This window comes from Thermobia domestica, chromosome 3 (genome assembly GCF_964235325.1).
Source record: "Thermobia domestica chromosome 3, izTheDome1.hap1.1, whole genome shotgun sequence".
NCBI lineage: Eukaryota > Metazoa > Arthropoda > Insecta > Zygentoma > Lepismatidae > Thermobia > Thermobia domestica.
Genome location: NC_137456.1, coordinates 34,595,948 through 34,619,211, shown reverse-complemented (window position 1 = coordinate 34,619,211; position 23,264 = coordinate 34,595,948). Strand labels below are relative to the sequence as shown.

At 34.9% G+C, this 23,264-nt stretch overlaps 1 protein-coding gene across 1 annotated transcript; it reads right to left on the bottom strand.

Moving 5' to 3' along the window:
- Positions 1-390: 390 nt before the first annotated feature.
- Positions 391-21,238, bottom strand: LOC145680269 (uncharacterized). The gene is made up of 2 exons (XM_081750615.1): positions 20,643-21,238; positions 391-2,476 (listed from the first exon to the last, which is right to left on the bottom strand). Exons 1-2 carry the CDS (start codon positions 21,002-21,004, stop codon positions 2,374-2,376), a joined length of 465 nt encoding a protein of 154 aa, XP_081606741.1. The 5' UTR covers positions 21,005-21,238; the 3' UTR covers positions 391-2,373.
- Positions 21,239-23,264: the final 2,026 nt, after the last annotated feature.

Here is a 23,264-nt window from a genome sequence, read left to right as displayed (position 1 = left end):
ATCAACGTTAAAATCAGAAAGGACTCATTTCTACCATTTCCATTCGGTGAATCACCTCCCTTAACAAACTCCCTTGAGAGGAATCAATCTACTTAATTACTGCAAAAAGCAGAATTAAAAAATTCGCATTCTTTCAAAGTTATCGTATGAAGTAATGGTCGCAGGTATGTACGTACGAATAATTGATAAGCTGCACTACGCGATACCACTTAATACTTCATATATCTTCGCAACACACACACGCTATCATATGTACACACGGAAGTATACCTGGTAATATCCAGAAGCTTACGAAGGAAACTAGAAACACACACACATGCACAGAGTGAGAGAGAGAGATAGAGAGAGGAAGAATCTTATTGTACCTCTATACTGAATGCACCATTACTCACAAAATCAATTAAAAAAAAAAAATGTTGTAAATGAAACTTTCAAAGATTGGTACTTCTGCTGCGTGTAACACATGAAATTGTTCCATAATGACTGATTCGTAATATGATGTATATGGTTTTCTTATTGGTAGTATAAGGAAATGCCTTCAAATTGACCACAAAATAAAAAATGAATTTTGTAAATTGGAAGTCGTTCGGCATGATGGGAAAGGTCTGCTATAACAATATATGCAAATAAATACTAATATACTTCACGTTTTCCAGTGGGCGCAAGAAAGCTTCAAACTGTGTTTGGTTTCATAATCATTAACTAATCTAAATATATATGAGAGTATTTAAAAAAATTGAACCAACCTTACTTCTTTGATGCTTCCTTCTGCCCACTTGAAACTTCCAACCAAACATTTATATAAAGGCTACGATTTGTTCCAAAGTATGCTGTTTTCGATACAACTACTTTAAAGGATTCAAACTGTACTTTGTGAATTTCTATACCAGAGGAATCAAGAGGCAAGCTTTCATTTTTACAGATTTACTGTCAAATGACAAAAGTGTAAGAAGTATATAAAAAATTCGGGCACGCTTTTACTTTGACTCGGACACTACAAAAGATGTCTTTGACCCAGTTCCCTTAGCAGTTTAGAAATTACTCGTGTTTAGCTAGAACGGAACGACTACTAAATCAATTCTCAAACTCTTGGCATTTGTGAGGCTTTTTTCCTGTATGTATTAACATGTGTTTGGGTAAATTGGAATGTAGACTAAAATTCTTCCCGCATACTTCACAAGTGTAAAGTTTTTCACGTGTATGTACAAGCATATGTGTAGCTAAACTTGAACTTTGACTAAATGCTCTTCCACACTCTTGGCATTTGTGAGGCTTTTCACCCGTATGTATTAACATATGTCTAGTTAAATCGGAACGTCCAGTAAATCCCTTCCCACATTCCTGGCATTTGTGAGGCCTTTCACCTGTATGTATTAAAATGTGTCTCGCTAAATTGCAACGTAGACCCAATTTCTTCCTGCATACTTCACATGTGTGATGTTTTTCACCTGTATGTGTTAACATGTGATTAGCTAAACTGGAACGTTGAATAAATCCCTTACCACACTCTAGGCATTTGTGAGACTGTTCACCTGTATGTATTAACATATGTCTAGCCAAATCGGAACGTCCAGTGAATGCCATGCCACACTCTTTGCATTTGTGAGGCTTTTCACTTGTATGTATTAACATGTGTGTGGCTAAATTGGATCGTTGACTACAACTCTTCCCGCATACTTCACAAGTGTGAAGTTTTTCACCTGTATGTATTAACGTGTGTTTAGCTAAATTGGACCGTAGACTAAAATTCTTCCCGCATACTTCACAAGTGTAAAATTTCTCACGTGTATGTGCAAACATATGTGTAACTAAACTTGAACTTTGCTTAAATCCCCTACCACACTCTTGGCATTTGTGAGGCTTTTCCCTGTATGTATTAACATATGTCTAGCTATATCGGAACGTCCGGTAAACCCCTTCCCACACTCTTGGCATTTGTGAGATCTTTCACCTGAATGTATTAAAATGTGTCTAGCTAGATTGAAACGTCGACCAAATTTCTTTCCGCACATTTCACATGTGTAAGGATTTACATTTGTATCTATTAACATGTGATTAGCAAAACTGGAACGTTGAATAAATCCCTTTCCACACTCTTGGCATTTGTGAAGCTTTTCTCCCGTATGTATTAACATGTGACTAGCTAGTTGCGAACGTCGACCAAGTATCATCCCACACACTTGGCACATCCGGTTTCTATTATCTGAATGCATGATCATATGTGTCGCTAAATTTGTACGCTTATTGAATCTCCTCGCACACTCTTGGCATCTGTGAGATTCGTCACCAGTATGTATTAGCATGTGACTAGTCGAAGTTGAATATCCGCAAACCACCTTTTTGATATTTAGGTAAGTATAATATTGAGCACTTTCATGTGTTAACGTATGTCTTCCTAAATGGGGTTGAGTAAATCCTTTTAAACTCCTTGAAAGCCTGAGATTCCTCATCTGAATGAGAAATTGTTTTCTTTTGTCTAATAAATATACACGGTTCAGTGCAGAGAATATGTTCATGAACCATGAAAAAAAATGAGTAAAAAAGAAAGTGAAAATCCAGCTACATATACCAAACATCAAAGAAATACAGAAGCTTGCTTGAAAAATACAATAAAAAATATTGATAAACTGACGTTTCATATTAGTGTCCCATTACATGAGATCTAGTAAATATAAGGAAATATAAACTATTGAGATGTTTTAGTATCATTTCTATTCTCCACAGACGAGGATGTCCTTCTCTTTACTATCTCAAATTGTATCTACATTTATACATCAGTAACCAGATTAATTTCAAATACATACCGAGGTACATATGTTACACTATGGAATTAAGATATGATTATTATAGGTTAAAATCGTGGCATCCAGTCACTGTAAGTGCTTACGTTTTTTATCATTAATTTTTGTGGTAGAAAATTTAGTAATTGCGAGGGATTTTTGCAATTAAGCTAACCAAGCACTTTTCCAATTACACATAACGAAGAAATAAGATAACGCTACAAATATTTTTAAAACTTTCCAGAAAATACGTTATTTCAAGCAGTATACTAATCTGTATTAGTATTTCTGAAATTATTTGAATGCTCTGAGACAAATTTTAAATCCCATTGCGAACCTGTTGTCTATCGATATATATCTCTAAGAAAAAGACACTTCCCAAACTAAATATTTTGAGAAATGGCTAATCATTTCAGATGCTGCACTCTGAATATTAAGAAATTGAAAGAAACAGATTTGATTATTAAAAAAAAAGGCAGTTCAAATATTTGAAATAAATTACCTAATATGTTGAGTGCCTACCTTCAAGTGAGTGTTGTCATGTTACTTTAATTGAAATTGGTATCAAAAGGAGAAAAGGAGGCTTAGAAATGTACGTCAAAAATTATCATCAATTGTGTCTCTATTATTACATAAAGAAAATTTAACACATAAGCTTATTATGTAAAAAAAAAACGGTCACATGCACAAGTGTATTGAACATTTCTGTATTAAAAACAGCTATAAACAGGCAGCTAAATATTTCTCTGTACTTAAAGTTAACATCCAGCTTGTCTGCCATATTTTTATCGTTGTTGTTCTATAGAAATGAATATCGAAACTGGTAATAATAGTATGTGTGAACCACTTTCAGGTTTGCTTAAGTGTTGTCGATAGTTATGCTAAGTTGTCTTGAGACTCTGAAATCTTCGTAAATAAAATAATTCCAAGCTAATTGTTACAATTTTCGTTTTATGTCAATACAACTTGAAGCCGGAAACCAGTCATTTTAACAACTTCTTCTTTCAACAGAACATAAACGGGAAAGATGGAACATTTTCTTGGCAAGCTAACTCGACTACAAAAGAACACACCCCTATCTCTTTACGTTTTCACTATACGGAAATCAGTTTTCAGGCTGCAATGGTAAATCTAAGACTTACGGTTCTCGTATAGTGCTGTAAATAGTCATGTTGCCTTCGAACGTTAAAACCTTTGAAGGAAAGACTTCTCGGCATCTATTATCGTGTTTGTTCTGTGAGAATAATTGTTGAAACCACATGTGGGTAATTCTAATCAATTTCAGTGTGAATTGAATTTCGACGGAGGAAATAAACATATTTTTTGAATGCCGTCTCTATCACAAGAAGCCGCAAGTTCACACAATAAAGCGTTTTTCCTCTTAAAAGAAAGTTCTCTAATTGGACGTAACTGTAAATGTGAATAACTTGAAATTTTGAAATTCTTTAGCTCTATATCCTACGGTTCTTCCAGCTAGACTAAAGCGACATTTATGATGAGAAATAAAAGCAATGGTGGAATGAAGGAAGTGGGAGGAAAGGAAGAATACCGAGAAATACTACGCACAAGTTGTTTTTCTCCCACAAAGTTCAATTTGCCTGAGTTTGAACCAACAATCCCATGCACCAGAGGGGAACACTCTACAACTGAGCCACGACGGCCCCACTTCCTACCTCGAGATTGTTGACGATAGTCATTATATATTGTATTGAGATGTTGAATCCTTCGCAGAAAAGTTTTTCGTCTTGCGTTACCGTTTTTGTTTTATGGGATTAACAGTTCAAAAATATGAGAAACCGGAAATAATAGTAAATATAAACAACGTCTGGATCTGGTACATTGCTGTGGGTATACATTATATGTTGCAACTAGACGCTGTATTGTTTCTAGAAAGCCGCGTTTCGTTATGTTACCGTTTTCATTTTGATATGAAAATGAAATGAAATCTAACATTTATGTCCCACGGCTAAGCCAACAAGGCTAAACCAGACAGTAATGAGATATAAAGAAAATGGTGGAATGAATAAAATGGAAGAACCTCGAAGCCAGCCACGCACACGGTGTTTGTCTACCACAAAGCTCGATTTGAGCAATCTGGGATCGCACAATTGACCTTGTGTATCAGAAGTGAACTTTCAATTATTGTCCCGTTTTCATCAAAATGAAATGAAATCTTTAATTATACGTCAAACGATTATGACAGCTGGGATGAAGGAGAAGGGAATGTTGAGAAGGGAAAGAAATAGTGAAATGAACGTTCCTGTTAGCCGGATGAATCGGTGGAAATGTATGAAAGTGAAAATGGGGCAGACTTTCTGGAAGATATTTAATGGCAGACATTTTGATATATTCAAGCAAATGCCTGTTCAGTACTCATGTAGAAGAAAGATAAGAAAATGGCTCCCTTGAATTTTCTACGCAAGTTTGAACAATTGCGGAGTATACTCATACATAATCTACGAAGTTGTATCTACTCTGGTATTCACCAACTGTAACAAGATAATTCTTACTTTTTACATTAACGGAAGACAACACGAGGCGATGCATAGAAGACTGCAGAATACATCTGTTCGAAGAGGAATTACAGACTGACGAAAACAGTCAATTGGTGTCCCAGTGGCAATGCCGCCAGAACATGTCAACCGGAGGGCTGGACAATGTCAGATATGTAACAAAACACGGACACAGAACCACTATCCGATGTGCTGAATGTAAGCAGTTTACTTGCAAAACACACCTCATAAATGTTTTTGCCAATTGCAATGAAGAAAATTACGAAAAGACTTAAAAGTTGTGAGACTCACAAATCTAGTACAAAATGTAAGATTTTCAAAATGATTTGACAGATTATATAATCGACGCACTCAGAATCAGAAGTTGTTAAGTTTTAGAAGAAATGTTAAGTGCACGATAAATACCTGCAATACAGGTCTACATCATTGTTAAGTATTAAAGGAATCAGGCGGCATTAAATCGTTCAAACCACATACCTGCCCTTAGGAAGAAAGTGTGATTTTCAGAAGAGAAGTTGTTAAGTTCATATTTAGGAGCAAATATTGTTAAGTCAAATTCGTTTCGCGTCTGCTCTACGAGCGGCGCTGCTGCTTTTCTCCCACAGGGCTTACTACAGAGTGAAAAGATGGCTGACGCCGACGAAGATTCGAGTAACGATGTCCAAGTCAATGTTTAATTGGAGAGAATGGCTCTGAATATACCGCTTCTTGTGACTTCATTTATGTGAGGGTATTAGGAGCTACATGTAGCAGCTACACCTTCTATAGTGAGGGTACACCTTCCGCATCAGGTACAGGTGTAGATCCAACGGAACAATCTTATTCCACGTCTATTTCGACACCAGGGCCTCTTGGACTGCATTTGCGTTTCGGCTGAATCTTCTTGGCCGATATATTGTAAGTCCGTTTTCAGAGTATTTATTTATACTTCTCCATTCCAGGACATCTTTCATGCCCATTGGCAGAAATTTTGGGCATATAGAAAAGAAGAAGCCATCAAAAGTTCAAGGCTTTGTCCCTTCCATATGGGATAAACTGATGAGACAAATTCTATGCTAAAATCCTATTGAGGTTATATATGCAAAGGAGCTGTACGATGAGAGCTGAATTTGGATCTTAACGCTATCGGAGTTGTAGTTATTATCTGCAACAATGAGAACAGTCAATTCGACACTAATATCGATCGCTTTCACTATATATATAGCGAAAGCAGCGTAATTGGAAATTTTGTTTGGGGGTGGGAGGTCAAGATTTCCCATCGATGTAGCAGTTTCAAATTTTTTATTAGTACATTAGTATATAACTAATTAAAATATTTGTATCACTCAAATTCAAGTAGGAACAACTGCTCCTGCCCCACTTCAAATCACTTGTGATTGAGTTTATAATTAAAATTTTGAAAGCGTTCCTATGTTCTTCCGTTCTGATTGCGTAACCTTTCCACCCGACACCCGTACATGGTAGGCAAATGGTACGTAAACGGTATAAATTATGTAGTTGCTCGTAATGAATTGTTTTATTAGTATAACTTTAAGCTATTTTTTTCTTCTAATGCAGTGCTAAAGCATTTATCTACCATTTGGAATGTATTACCAGAATTGTTATACTGCCAATTCCTTCTAAGACTTGTATGAAATCTACCATGACCTAAACCTTTGTTTCGATTTTAATTCTCTCTTCTTCCAAAATTACCTCTGATTCCATACTTTTCTCTGTAATTACTATCATTATAGTTCCCTCTATTACCTTGATTCCTATAATTAATTCCTCGAAATTGTTTCTGTCTATCGTTCCTATAATTTCCATTCTGATATTGTTGTGACTCCTCATTAGATTTGTTTTGACTTTCATTTTTACTAGCTAACGAAACTCGCAAACCATCTAACTTCTTTTCTAATTTAGCTGTCTGGGACATGCTTACGGGTTCTTCTTTAATTTCTTTCTCTCCTTTGTACATACTATCTTTTTTACACAACAATTTCCCTAATTCTAATTCATTATTTTCACTGTCTTGAGCCGTCAATTTCTTTATTAAATCTCTAACTGTGACTTTCTTTTCGACTTCTTCTCTTTTCTGTTTTCTTTTAATTTTGAACTTGTTTTCCTCTATCTTCTGCAAATCTTCTAGAAATTCATCGAACCTCGCATACGTATTTGTGCCTAATTTTTCTCTAGTAACAAGCCTGATGCAATTAAACCGATTTTCTTCTTATCTTATATCCTGTCATCTAACCGTTCAGCTAGGGTTAAAATATCATATTCAAAGTTAAGTATCGGTTCGTTCTCTTTCTGTAATATATCCCCAATTCTATCTTCTGAATCTAAATTAAAATTGGAACTTGGGAATTAGTCAATTAATTCCTTTTGTAAATCCTTATGACTAGTGTTGTCTAAATCTTTCCTTTTAATAACAATATAACCCATCGTCTACTTGTGCCTTTGAACACTGATGTTAATAATGCTTTTCGTTTTCCCTGATCGTAGCCTGAAATTCCTCATGCATCACTAAACTCAGCAAAAGCTAAAACAATGTCATTATTTTTTTTTATCTTAAAACACGGAGGCCTACAAATATCTGTAAACACACTTACAGCAACTTTCCTTTTAGATTCCGCCATGTTTACACCTTTTGTTTTATTTGTAACTTATTATTATTAATTTTAGTAAAATCTACCGTTACCGGTGGGACTTCTTCAGAACTATCTAATTTAAACTGTGATTTTTCTAATTCCTCTATATTCTGTTCTAAACAATTATTAATTTCTTCTATTTGATTATTCGGCCTTTCTTGTTTCTTATGTTTCCTTACTCTAGGATGTGTAGCAATTTTAAAAATGTTATCTATTCCTATATCAACTCCCTCTAATGTTTTCTGTGCACTAGTTAATACGATCTTCTCTTTCATGACATTGAATACATAAAACCTTAAATACTTAACCCAAAATTTACTTAACACTAATTTACCGTTACATATAACTTTATATCTTAATTGTATCAAATGTTATTACGCAACCTAATCAGGGAGGGAGGCCGAGTGGGAATTACTTGACAATTGAATAACATGAAATCTACAAATTTTTAAAAGTTTTTATTTTTTTAAAATTAAGCTGTATTATAGGCGTAAGCCATATTTAGTATTTCAAAATGTCATTCGACACTTGTCAAATATTTGGAAGTTTTGGGATCGTAATAAACGAGTAAAACTCGCAGCGTCGCCGCTATGTCAACCTGGGTTGGTGCTCCTTTAAATTCTCTCTGAAATATAGCATTATATCTGATAGAACACTTAGAGTCAACCCATATTGTTGGCATTAGCCCAAGGTATTTCCTAAATTATCTATCTTACTAATCATTTAAAAATTGCACCTATGAGATGCTTATGAGATACTTTTAAGGATTCTCCACCACTGTTTTGAGTCGGCAAAATAGAACCGTAGATGCCAATAACAGAAAGTTCTATAACAATAGATGTCATGTATTTTGTATCATATTTAAGGTATATAGTGTGATTTCGAGCGACTCCAAGTGTATGAATAGTTCTCAATGTAAAAGACGAAAAAGGTGAACGGTATCATACTTGCAACACTGATGACGATGAACACCAGCGGCGCAAATCTGCCTTCAGCATTCGGGGGGGGGGTTAGACTTCCAAAATCTTATCTTTAAGCGATGTTCAAAATATTTATGAACTTGAAACAAAAAGCTGTCGAGATTTAGGGAGCAGAGTTAACTTTGTCATTGGGAGACGGGCAGTTTTGAGGCTCACTAGTGGATATCAATTCCATCTTTGTGGTAATCCAAAACAAATCATGACATTTCTCGCCAAAAACACATTTGAAATCATATTATTCAGAGGGGCAATCCCCCAGTATCAATATTTGAGGGGATATGTCCCACTCACCCCAGGGATTTTCGCCAGTGATGACCACCAAATCTCAAAAGTTCCACTGTATAAAATGCCGCAATCTTTGGAATATTCACAATTAACACCAGTCTATTTGTAATAACTTCATGTATACTTGAATCACATAACGATGATTATAATGTATTCAAGACTGTAGGCTCATTTGTTGATAACTGTCACTTGTCGAAGACACTACTTTCAACTTGTTTTCTAAGTTTCGTGAATTAACTAGTGGATCCTATTTGCTCTATTCTTCCTGCTATCTCCTTTCCTGACCAAATAGACTCAAGTATTTATGCAACCAAGTGGCTTCCAAAATTCGGGTCAAAATCATTAGAACACCTGCGTATAAGATTTCTCTGAAGAAACCTTCGTTAACCAATCCCTCTTAAAATGGAGCGTCATGTCAGCACTTTGCATTCCATATAACTTCAATAAAACTGTCCATTGCCATGTGTTGGTGTTACAACGCTAAATACATAACGGCACAAAAAATTACAAAATGCCCATATTGATATAACATCATTTCAGACAATTTACACCATTCACGTTTGCAGACTGTTTTCTGACATTACACATACCACACCCAAAACAAATAATTTCTGAGATTTCTACAACAGAAAATAAAAATGAAAAATATTTTAAATTAATGAAAATAAACTACAAAGATCTCTTGACAATATCGTATTTATACGCCTATTGTTTTGTAGCGTTTCCAACACCATTCTTCTGTTGGAGAATTATGAGAACTAAAAGGAATGTTTTTAGAACAACTCCACATAAGAGGAAGAGGAAACATAGCAGGAAAATTTGTCGTTCATTGCGACAGAGAGAGAGAGAACAGATGTTCTGAGTTCTGGGTAATATATACGACGTTGGGTTATTTTTATTTAAATCATACAATCAAACAAAAGACTATAATTACTTATAGAATAAGTTATATCTGAGTACCCGTCTTTCGCCTCTATTTTGGCCCGTAGTGGAAATAGGCCCTTCAAACAAATATTGAATGAGCAAATGGTTTGTAAAGCATCAAAATACTGCCGAGACCTATAGTGTCTCTCTGAGGGTCAACCTCATAGCCTCATATTAAAAATGATATATAAATATATATTTGTTTGAACACGACAAGAATAACAAGAATGATGACTCCGAAAATATTTATATTCCTTAGTTACTCCTATATTACGCGATAAAGGGTTTATGCTGTTAGCTTACGTAAAAAAGCATTTATACTTTTGAATTTTATTTTATCTATCTATACAATACATGCGGATGTTCCATCATAACTCTTGAACTCTTCGAGCGATTTCAACCAAATTTAGTACGCATATAAATTTTAACATGGAAAAAAAGCCTATTTTGGTGTGCATCCTTACCACTAGTTTCGGGGGAGGAAAATGTAAAATAATCTAGACCCGGTATTGTTGTCGAATTTATAGTTAACGGGAGCGCTAAAATCAACAGACATTTCGGATGGCATTTAAAACCAAAGTTATCCTCCTGCGCTTAGGAGTTAAGAGGGGGATGAAAGTATATGCCATGTAACACTGAAAACGACGAATACTACCGTCAAATAATAGTTTAAAGGTCGCGAAGATAAATAGTGGCATTTCTGATGTTGTGATTTACGTGGTCTCAGCATTGGACATAAGAGTAAGAAAACAGTAACGAACAAAAATGATCGAAAAAGACCGATATTTCTGATGCTGTGATGTACGTCGTCTCAGCATTGAAAATAAGAGTAAAAAAATAGTAACGAACAAAAATGATCGAAAAAGACTGATATTACTGTGAAATCCATAATTTTCAGTCTCACTGAGATGAATATTTAGTTCTTAATGCCTTTAAATTCAAGTTTGTTTGGCATCGACAAGTTGGTACAAATACAAGTAAAATGTCCAAAATGACGGAATTAATTCCAAAGTTTTCAAGTAGGCTAACCTTATTAGTGACAGTTCCAATGACGTAAATCTTTGGACAACAAAGTGGAATCAGCTAGTGTAACTTTGGGAACTAATTATCTCGAAAATAAAGGGACCCACTTAAAATTATTTTTATTATGAAAGAAGAGTAAGCAAATAGGAATGTCCACGTGTTAGATTGAGCTTACATCATTTGCACATGCAGAGCAAATTAGTTGAATACTTTATACAGTACTGCGTTCACTCGTATCAACATGTAAGAATGCATTGATTCCCCACTCCGCCTTTTATATTTCAAATGAATTTGGAGGTAGAAAGAATATGATGGCGAATATCTTGTCCACGTTTCTCGAGTGAAAAATCACGGACTAACTTGGACATAAGCAACCCTGTGTTCTTTCGGAGACAAAGCCGGTACAACGGGAAAAAAGACCAATTTGCTATTACTATTATTATTTCCAATACTACTACTGCTTCATTGCACTAAAATACTCTAAGAAATACCCGATATATAGTGGAGTATCTACTTCGAAAGATGGAGCAGCAAAGTAGGCCTCTCCTCGAAAAATATTCAAAATCGTTATTACAAGTTAAATACGAGCGAACTTTATTTTAGTTTACTTAAAACATTCCAAGAAGTACTCGAGATATTGGGAAATATTCGTTTTATAAGATAGCCACTGGAAGTATCGAGAATTCCAGAAAAGTATTTATTTGCCTTAAGCTCAGTTGAATTCCGCTTATTTGGTTAAATGTTAAAAATTCATGTATTTCGTATGGAAAACAACGAAAGCATCTCAGGAACAGAGCAATTTAAAATGTATTCAAATTGCTGTAGTTGACTGGATTATTTTTGTCCTAATTTTACTTCTCTAGGTATTATGGCTTCTGAGTTGAAATGTTTCCACGTACAGTAGCGCACTATAGTTATTCTGTATAATTTGTGTTAAAACTTCCTTTCACGACATATAATTCAACTCAAATATATCTGTTATGAAAAAGTACCATTCTTTTCTTTGGCCAAACGTTTATAGTAGGGCCTGGTGTGTCAGAGTGGATAACAGTGGGTCGTGCACCAGAGTGTGTTAGACTGAAAATGACTTTATAATAAAGCTACTGAAAAGTAAATTTCAGATTATCTTTTAGCCATTTGAATCTATAAGAACAGTTCAGTTTCAGTTTTGGTATAATTCCCCCATAATTATGCTTTTATTGGAAAAGAGAAACATAGACGTCCGGTTCCATTTCGGGAAGTTAAACTTGTGTCAAGGAAGACCCAAAAACCCTTTTCCGCATTACTCTGGAGCACGCTCACGAACAGCAGAATGCTATCTCAAAGTAAATGGAGATACAAGTGGCACCACTGAAAACCCAGAGACGCTAGGCCGTTTGCTAATAGCTTCCCCAGAAGTAATTCGCATGCTCACATTCTATGACGAAGCCTTTGACAAGAAAAGCCAGAGTAGAGACAACATGAACAAACTGCTGCATACATAGGAAATTTTACGGAACACGTATAAATATGTGGTTTATACTTATATTGCTTTCCAGTTACCAGCTCCTTTATCTTAAAATGGATCTTTCGAAACTGACTTTACAATAAGTCCCTTCACACATTCCTCACATCAATGCATGTTACCTTTATGTGCTACTTGCGTGAAAAATTTTCATCTTTCATTAATATTCTTCCTATCGTCTTGGCACAAGTTATGTGTATCACTTGTAACTCTTAACATATGCATTGCCAAATTTAACTTTAGACTAAATACTTTCTCTCACACTTCGAAGTTTCTGAGCTATATGTGTTAACACTATGTTGCCGAATTTATCATTTGACTAAACGATTTTCCTCGACGAGATTTGACGCCACAAGTGTTGAACGCAATGTAACATACGGTAAAATGTTAATAACTAGTTTCTAAAAACATAGTACGTGCCACAAATTCAATCCACAGTATAAGTACCACACATATGTGGTGATCTTTTGTGATTTTTAAAGGTCACCTATTGTTTTGTCAAACCTCTTGTTATGATGCATAGTAGAAAACAGATGCAATGTTATTTTTGGGGGATAGTATGAAACAAACGTCATATATTTGGCGAAACGAAAGACACTTCTGTTCACTCTTTGTTGTGTATTTTCAGTTAGCGCAGCTGATATCTCTCTCTTGTTTTTAGTTATTGTATTAAGTAAGGTTAGGTTATGATCTATCAATAGTTAGTTGACCAGCGGCATGTTAGTGTACCATTAACTACCATGGCGATTCATCCAGAACATGTTATTGGTGACGCCTTCGCTTTAGCATAGATTCCGGAGAATTGCTGGTCATGAGCGGTGGATCAGGTTGTTTATCACCATATGTTGCAAGGTTTTGCGAAGGGAAGATTCTTCAATTTAGAAGAGAAAAAATTCTAATTGCAAAAAATTGTCTGCTTTGTTGGGTACATATTGCAGAAAGGGACACCAATCTATGAGTTTCTTGTCTATTGGTGCATTATCTTCGAGAGGGTTAAGTACTTTACACTACTAAACAAAAATTTAAAAGATTCTTACGTATGCAAGTTTATCCCTCAGCTGTTGTATATTTGTCGTCGAAATACAGACAAGTGTGTGAGAACCAGGAGCGTTGCAGTCATTGTAACCCAAAATATACCCTTTCCTATAAAATTTCTCGCTCACAAATCATTTAAATTTACTTTGTTTGCTCTGTAAGGATCAGCTATATACAAAGGACAAATCAATCTTTCAATTCTAATAATGATATATCTTTTATTTTTTTCTTATTCTTTATACTATAGTTTTGGGACGCACTGTCTATGAATTTGTTCGTCTTGTGTATGATTTTATCCAGTGTCTCGCCAGCAAGAAATAACTGGAAACATTCTGAAACAACTTCGCCAGTTCATTGCTATATTTCGTACATATGGGAAAATTGTTCCCATAATATTACTCGCTCGCGTCCTTGTATTTGTATGTATTGTAGGGATGAACCGATACCACTTTTTCACAGATATCCGATGCCAATACTGAAGAGGCCGACACTACCGTTACCGATACCCATACTTTTGGACACATTTCTTATATATTATCTGGAATTTTCAAATAATGAAATGATGAACACTGTAATACGGTATATTTGATATAATGCCAAAATTTGACATACAAAGACAAAAAGCAGCATTTCATATTAGGTTTCACCAACATAAAAAATATATTTCATTTAAATTTAATCCAGCTTAAATAACAGGAACTAATAAGCAGCACAAATACATATATAGTGTAAACTTAATTCTAAGAGTAAGTATCCGCGTCATTGAGGCAGAAATTTTGAACGACAGGCGTGTGTACCTGCGAACGTTCTCCCAGAAGTTCAACATTTCCTATTATGTGGTGTACGAAATTGTTCACGAAACGTTGCAATTCCTTAAAGTTAGTCCTTGCTGGGTTACTAAGAACCTGATAGCTAAAAGGGACAGCGAACGATGACAAGTTTGGAACACCTAACGCGCTACGCCACAGAACGGCATGACTTTCTGTAAGGAATCGTCACTACTGGTGAGTCGTGAGTGTATTGCTACACGCCCGAAACCAAGCTGACCTCTACGGAGTCGAAACATGCTGATTCCCCACTATGAAAACAGTTCAAGCTGAATCAATCTGCGGGGGAACTGTTTGTGACAGTGTTCTGGGACATGCTTGTTGTGTTATTGGTGGATTTTCCTGAGGAGGGAACCAGTGTAAATGTTCCAGCCTACATGAAAACTTTGGTTAAATTGCGTCGTGCCCTTCGCCTTTCGTAACAAATGCCGTAACATTAATGCTGTACAGATAAAATATTTTCATTATTGCCCGTCCACACGTTGATGCTCCTATCCGTGAAAAACTCAACAAATTTGGATGGGAGGTGTTTCGTACAGTCCGGACCTGGCATTGTCGGACTTTCATCTCTTTGGTCACAGGAAGAAATTCCAGGCAGGTCAAAACTTTGCGACGGATGCGGAACTGAAGCGGACTGCTATGAACAGAGCATTTTGAAATTAGTACCACGGTGGTAGAAATGTGTTGAGAAACTTGGTGACAATGTAGAAAAGTAGAACAAATATGTAAGTTCGTTTGCGCATTGTCTAGTTTTGGTACTTGTTAACTTTTTTTTTTTAAAAAATAACAACATTGACATTACTTTCCGACGTGCCCTCGTAATAATATCGATTGTACAAACCTCCAGCACGCATCATCTGATGCAGTTCAGTGATCGCAGCTTTGCTACAATACAAGAAATTTTAGGAAATCTACGTTTTCATGCGAATGTTATGAAATCCTATTAAACTGTGATCCCATGCATCTTATGGACTAGTTTCGATATTCTAACTTGTGTAACGTCTAAAACTGCAGAAGGTCATCTGGCATAAGGCTTAATAATTTTTTTCAGACAAACATAGTATTGTCATCATTTTTATCAGAATATTGCAATTTCCCGTTTACTTATGTGAAATATTCAACTTAATGATAAAAACATGTTATTTAACAATTTCTTCGTGCGTAATTCCCGTTCATATTACCTGTTTCGTTCCCAAACTATTACAGAACAATGTTCACGCGAGAACACTTTCTGGACAATTTTTTTTTAGTATATCTACTTAATTTGATTGAGGAAGTAAAAATTGTGATACAATATTCCTAATGTTGTGATGAACACTCAACGTTTATAAGTCATTACAACTCCGAAAAAGAAGTCCTCATTTAAAATAAAAATTTACAAAATATCTTTTGCTCTGCCTTCACCAATGCATTCAGAAGAAAGTACACATTTCATTTACATCTATCTATCTATCTATCTATCTATCTATCTATCTATATATATATATATATATATATATATATATATATATATATATATATATATATATATTAGTTAAATTACATTTTCTTAGTAGAAATGTGTCTTTAAATGGTCAATATTTCGTTCCAACAAAAAGTAAGATTGAGAACATGCAAAGATCGTTAATCAAAGTACAATAAACTTACACATAAACCCACCCCGGCTGTAGTTACCTGTCAAATTAAGAACATGAAGTTAAGCATTGTTTTTTTGGGCATACTGTTGCAGAGGTGTCACCCTCGCGAGCAGATGCATGTTTCGCTGGCTACAAGCAGACGAAGAACTTATTGTGCATACGTTCACGAAAGTATGAATGAATACCTAAACGAGTTAAATATTTGCAACAGACCTGACCTCCATTTGAAGTTCTGCTATAATTTTCACTCTACAATTATAGAAGGATATGTGAAACACTGAAGAAAATTCAATATACTCGTCTACGTTAGACCTTCGTATACATTCGGTAATATACAAAGTACATTAACCCTGCTATTAGCTGAACACGAAGGCTCATGGCCTCAGAAAAATGAAATTCTCTACTGGATATATCCAAAATAAAACCAAAGCAACCAAGGATTGTATTCACCTACTTTTAATAGGATTATGTTTCATAATATTCTCTTATCGTTTCTCACCTACAAATCCGCCTATATAGTTTTATTCTTTAACCAAAAAAAAAAAAATTTCATTCATTAGTTAAAGATATACAAATTACATCATATAGTTAATTAGTAGCTTGAAAAACTAGCTACCTTTGTTGTATAAGGGTGGCAGAAATACATACCTATGAAAATCTTGCGTTGGTGATGTTACTGATGATATATATCAAACCTAGCAGGCCGCAATTCTTAAGGGTATCGGTTGAGAATAGTTCACAACAAACAGAAAATTTTTAACAAAAATAACATTATAATACACTACTACATGAAATGAAAACAAGTATCAGTCGAGTATAATAAAATACAAATATATACAATATTTGAATATTATTATAATCTAAAGGACAGAAATGAAATAAAAATCCTTGATTTTACAAGCTGCTTTCCAATAAAGCACAGAAGAAACATTTCTACAAAATGCAAAGTTTGATTTATTCACCCACCTGACCTGAGGTAACATTCTCCGCAGTTAGAAGCAAAAATATTCGTAATAAAGCAGCTGGTTCAAGTTGGAAATGTATTCTCACTGCTTGTACTTAGGGATATTTTTGTTGTTCTAAATTTTCAAAATATGATCTCAATTTATGTCACTTGTGGCAGAAATAACACGATCTGATATTGTGAAATCCGCAGTTAGAAGCAGAGACTTGCCGTTCAGATTGCCAAGTTTCAAACAAGTTAAAATACAACGATCGAGAATTTTCTCATTGCTTGTCAGTAGAGTTAGCATGACGCAAAATTCATACTTCCACGATAGGTTCCTTTGAGCCGCAACTAAGAGATTAAAATTCGGAATATGTTTGTAATAGAACAAATGTAATTTTCTTCGTTGCTTATAGGTGGGGACATTCTCCCAATTCTCTAAATTTCGGGAAGTAAAAGTAGTAATTTACTACACTTATCTACGAAAAACGACGAGATCTCAAATTACACATTCCGCACTTTGAAGTAGAATGATTGCAATTAAAAAGTACAAGTCCGGATCATGTTACGAATGTTACCAGTCATTCTATTTGAAATGTTGTGGAACTTGGAATTGGCTATTGTAGCTTTTCTTCCTCTCAACGCAAAGGATACAATTTGAAGTTATGTTATCACGGTTAGGTGAGTGAAATAAATTTTTTCTATTTTCTGGAATATAAAACATGTAAAACTGACCGCAGATACCACCAACGAAAAGTTATTAATACCTTTTATTTTTCACTTACTCTAAAATTTGACCTCTTATATACGCCGCTCTGGGAAACTAACGTGGAAGTGTTTCGTTTGAAATTATGTTATCGGCACTTGATGAATAAAATAATTATTATTTTCTGGAATCTGGAAAAGTGTAAAAATATTAGGGTTTAAAAAAATAGTTTTGTTAAAAAAAACAGGCCAGGATTTCGCTGGAATTTTTCGCCTTAATAAGGTGTTTTTGGTTTTTTTTTTTTTCAGATATTTCAATGTTTTGGGGGTAAAAGTGTTAAAATGTGATTTCTGTTTTAAGATTGTTATTGTCAAAATTTGCAACAATTTTCTATTCACTGATGATTTGAAAATAAATAACAGCCATTTTGAAATTTTACATTGGATTGCTGAGAAAATGTATACAGCAAATTTAGAATGTCTCGTGCTTCTAACTTCATAATTTCAACTGAAAAGTTCGAAAATTCCGCTTTGTAGCGTGGATACCAGATAGTTTTAAGGAAATTATTTTTGTAATACTGCACAAACTTGGATTTCATCATGCAGCAGTTCAAACAGCAGCACTTGCATGAAAAATAATGATTATGCACAATATTTTGAAATAAAATATTGAGAATAAGTAAGAGCTTTGTTTCTGCGTTCTCTGTACGTACTCAAATACAATTACGATTGATTTATATTAATCATTAATATTATCATTACTATTATTATAAATGAGGAAAATAAATATGAATAGGCAAGTTCTATGCAAAATGAGAATTATTCTTGAATTAGCGTGGGCTTAGTGTTATTGAGTCTGCCATCAACTAAGTCACCTTTAAGACTACGGATTCGACACTAATAGTGTCGGATTCGAGTAGATAATTTTCACATCTCCGCTCTTTCGAAACCCTAGGAATCTCCCACCTTAATAGTGCCCTTCTTCTCATTCTAAGTTAGATGTGTATGTTGTTTTTGGAAATCAGTTTACAAACTGATTTTTATCTCTCTAATGTGATTGATTAGATATATAGATATATTTATATACATAAGAGAAAGGCAGTAAATTTTCACCCATGTTTTCTATTTTGATGCTTTCTTCCCTCCATTTAAAGTAAATAAAAATTTTATATATCGACGCCTTAGTGTCACAGGTATGTATCTACAAAAGATTTGTTTTCATAATTGCGAAAAGAATTTATATATATATATATTTGATTTTAGTTTTCGATAATTCACAATGCTTTTTTTTTTTTTGATCAACTATTTTTTACAAGTAATGGTTGACTTATAATCTTTTACACAGAGGAACATTCGAGCTTTTATAATGTCGGAAATATTAGTATCTCAAAAAAAAACCATTTTTTTTAGATACATTTCCTTGACAGTAACCCGTCGATATATCCTACGATTTCATCTAAACTATGCTGTGTTCGATAAACTACTTTGAAGTATTCAAACTCTACGGCGTGAATTTTTATACCAGAGGAAACAAAGGCGCTAGCATTAACTGGGGCAGATTTACTGTATAATTTATGCAACAAATCCGAAATAATATTTAATAGACTACAAGTAGATATTTGTGTTCTTTTCGCTCAGATACCTACCCACGTAAAAATTACTTATAAAGGTTGGACCTGTTATACACGGATTTCCCGACAAAGTACCTAGTAACCATTGTAAGTGAAAGGAAGAGAAGTATCTAAAGTAAATGTACCGCAACTACAGAAGTGTCCAGTCTTAAGGGATCCACATAATTGTGAAACATATCTTAGTAGCCGTGTTATTCCGATACACACATGTATAAGCAAAGAAAACGTATTTGAATGTTACCTATAACGTATTTACGAGTATACAAATACATAATTCAACACCAAAAGGTAAGTAACTTTAAGCCAAATATTGTTTTGTGCTATATTCGTTTATATTCACATTGAAGTTTGGTGACACGCCTGTACACAACCGACGCATCAATCGCTTGCTCTGTGGCCGATATGTTGCGCTTCTGCTCTAATTTAAATAGCACTTAAGTTTCTAGCGGTCACCACGCAAAAGTTGGTTAGTGCCTTCTGTATAACAACCATTCTCGTGTATGTACACAGGAGCATTCCATCAAATGAAGCTGTATGAAGGAATGCAAGTCCACTCTCCAGAAACGATTGTTGAAAACACAAAAGGTCGAGTTTCTGAAAAAGAATTACATATGGAAAGTATTTATGTATGGGTTCTTACAATAAATCGGCACCTATTTTTGGCAAATCTACAGTTTGCAGATATAATTATCTCTTGTGTTACGGTTTGCTTTCTTTGGAAGTTCTTTGGAAAAGTGTGGCTGGACATATTTGAAATGAACTGTGTGCAAACTCACAAGAGTCAGTTATTGATTTATTAAAAAAAAAAAAAATCCACTATAACAAATATTACGTTTGCATTTCGGAAATTTTCGGATCCCCTTAAGTAATACCTTTTCTTTATCACAAGTCTTTAGATATGAAACATAATCACAAGTCACCCATAATTCAAATATTACCAAGAGTTCGTGAAAAATGTGTAATCAATAGTAATCATTACTTCATTGAGATACGAGCTACATGATATTTGTACCGGTATGGCGTTACTCACGAGTGTCTTTGCGTACAACTAGAGTACGTCTGTCGTTCCACTCCCAAACTGTAATTATTAACTTAGGTTTGACGTAGGCCTATCTCCCACTCCTATTTCTCGCGAACCATTGCTTTTCACTATAAAGTGTCCCAACCTATGTGACTGGATTATCATTCTGAACCAATTACTATATATAAAATTTAACATTACCTTTCTTGCCCAACTGAATTTGAACCACTTGCCGTTAATTGTTTATAGTCATCAGAGTACGACGGAGAGGTCAGTTCAACCTCTACTTTTCTTCGTGTTTCCATATTATTTTCAAATGCATGACCTTTTACTGCAAATTCTGATTTCAGCGCATCAATGTTTAATTTCACATCCGGAGAATACAAAGCTACATCCTTCTCCATTGTTTGCTCTTCTTCAGTTGTAGATAATATTAATTCTTTGCTATCAGTCATCAGTTCGTATGTACACCCTTTCCGTTCGAGTGAATCTTCGTGAGCGAACCCATAATCAATTTCTTCTTTGCACAAAAATTCCAACTTAACAGATGCCTCACTAGCCATTATGACTTTACATTTAATACGTACGAATTTGCAACTGTACTTGATATTTTCATTTTATTTTATACTGCCAATGTTAATGAAATGACTTACAAGAAGTTCACAGAAGTAACTTTATACTTGCATTCAAACATACAATCAGATTTTAATAAAATACAGCATAATTGCTCTTTGAAACCAAATGTTTGAAGGCCTTCGTTGTTTCCTTCAACGTGCCTGAATCAGTGTTGTCAGATTCTGAATAGTGGTTGGTTGAATCGAATACAGTGAATTCTATTCTCTCAAGAAATACCCCGAGTACTACGAAAAATAATTCGATTTCTTGTTGTATTCGCATTTGTTACTTTGTGCTGTACTAATTCTTTCACAGTTTAATTTCAGAAGAAAAAGTGTTGTTTAATATTCCGCTCAATCTCCATCATGAAAATATCACAAATAATGAAGAATGACACGATTATCTCTCATTTCCTTGCCTCCAGCCCGAAAAAGCAACAGACTTCCTTTGCTAAAGTTGGCTGTAATGCAAGCAAGCTGCAGAGCAGACAGAAAAGACTCGGATACTTTAGTATTCGAATTAATCTGCAGTGTTAATAATTAAGTGATATTTTAGGTTATCTATTTTACCCCACATCTTAATTCAGCTACAAGAAATGATGACTTTTATTATTTTACAGGATTCCTAGAACTCATTATTTTAAAATATAAGCGAAAGAAACGATCACTAACATACAATAACAAAACATTTTTACTTTCGCATTAGTTTTTTATTTCTTTCTTTCCTTTTCGTACAGCTATCATTGTCAATATTGTTCCCGTTGCGCCTACGGAAGAGTGCGAATTCGGGCGAAGAATTCGCATTTTGAATCGAATATACTAGTCTAGGCCGTACTCCATGCAGAAGAAAGCGATAAACAAAATGTTATATACATACCCATTGCTCCTTGCCCTTCCTCTTTTACAGTAATTTTACCGACTCGTACGCTGTTTGTATTTTATACAAATTCATTACGTATTTAGGCAGCGCCGTAACAGATATTTTTTCCTGGGGAGCAAGTATTAATACGCGTATTTGAGTCTGCTAGAAATGTTTCTTCTAATTCTTGGAACCCCTCTTTCCATCTTTCTCTTACTCTCCCCATAAGACCGTTCCCATAATCCTTTATTAAGCGATGTTCAAAATATTTATGAAGTTCAAAACAATGCTGGGAGGATAAGGGAAACAGAGATGTTATTGGGGAAGTCCACCAGTTCCAATATTGGGGGAACATCCTCAATTTCTCCAGCATTTGAGCCCATATCTACAGCTGAGACAATTTTCCAGCATGAGGCAGGTACTGGGGTGACCTGACGAACAATTGATTATCCAATTTGGGGCCACCGTGGACCATAGTGTTAATGCGAATTGATCAGGAATGCTTTGGCCCAGGATTGCATCACCTATTGAAATTTTGCTTATGCTTATTCAGGGGCTATGCACGCTGGTGCGAATGTGACAGAAGTACCTTGGCCCGGATATGACGTCATTGAATTGGGATTTTTGGTTTAGAGGTTGTGATGATTTTTAAATTATTAAAAACATACTCTTGATGATTTATTACGTTATGAATTAGTACAGGTTTATGAATGTTTTTTATTTTCGTTCAATTTTATCACATAAAATTTGGAAATTGTATCCCTTTGATGAGACTGGTGGACTAACACTGGTGCAAATGAAATCTTTAGTTTTACGTCCGACGGTATTCCGGTTAGGCTAAAGGAGATGGTGACAATGAGAAATGAATGAATTGGTGGAATGAAACTATGGGAGAAAAATGGAGTATCCCGAGCATAATGTTGCCCACCACAAACTACTTTCGCGGGGTTTGAACCAGGTACCCCATACAGCAGAGGCGAATGTTCTACCACTGAGCCAACACGTCCCTTACTGGTGCGAATGAATTAGAGGTATTTGGTTCGAGCTAATGTTTTTGTTTTACGTCGGGGTGACCATATTTTACTTTTGATTATCCAGTTAGGAACCCATGCCCCATAGCGTTAATGTGAATGAGTTGGAGATTATTCGGCCCGGGATTGCAGTACCTATTTAAATTTTGCTTATGTTTACTCAGGGGGCAGGGAATGCATAGAATCACTCAGGACACATAAGATCGCCTTGATTCACATCAGGAGTTGGTGGGCGTATAGGACCACGTTCTCTTGGATTAGTATAAAAATATCAATTTCGGAAGTTTGTTTAAACTTATCCTATTATCTTTCACGAGAC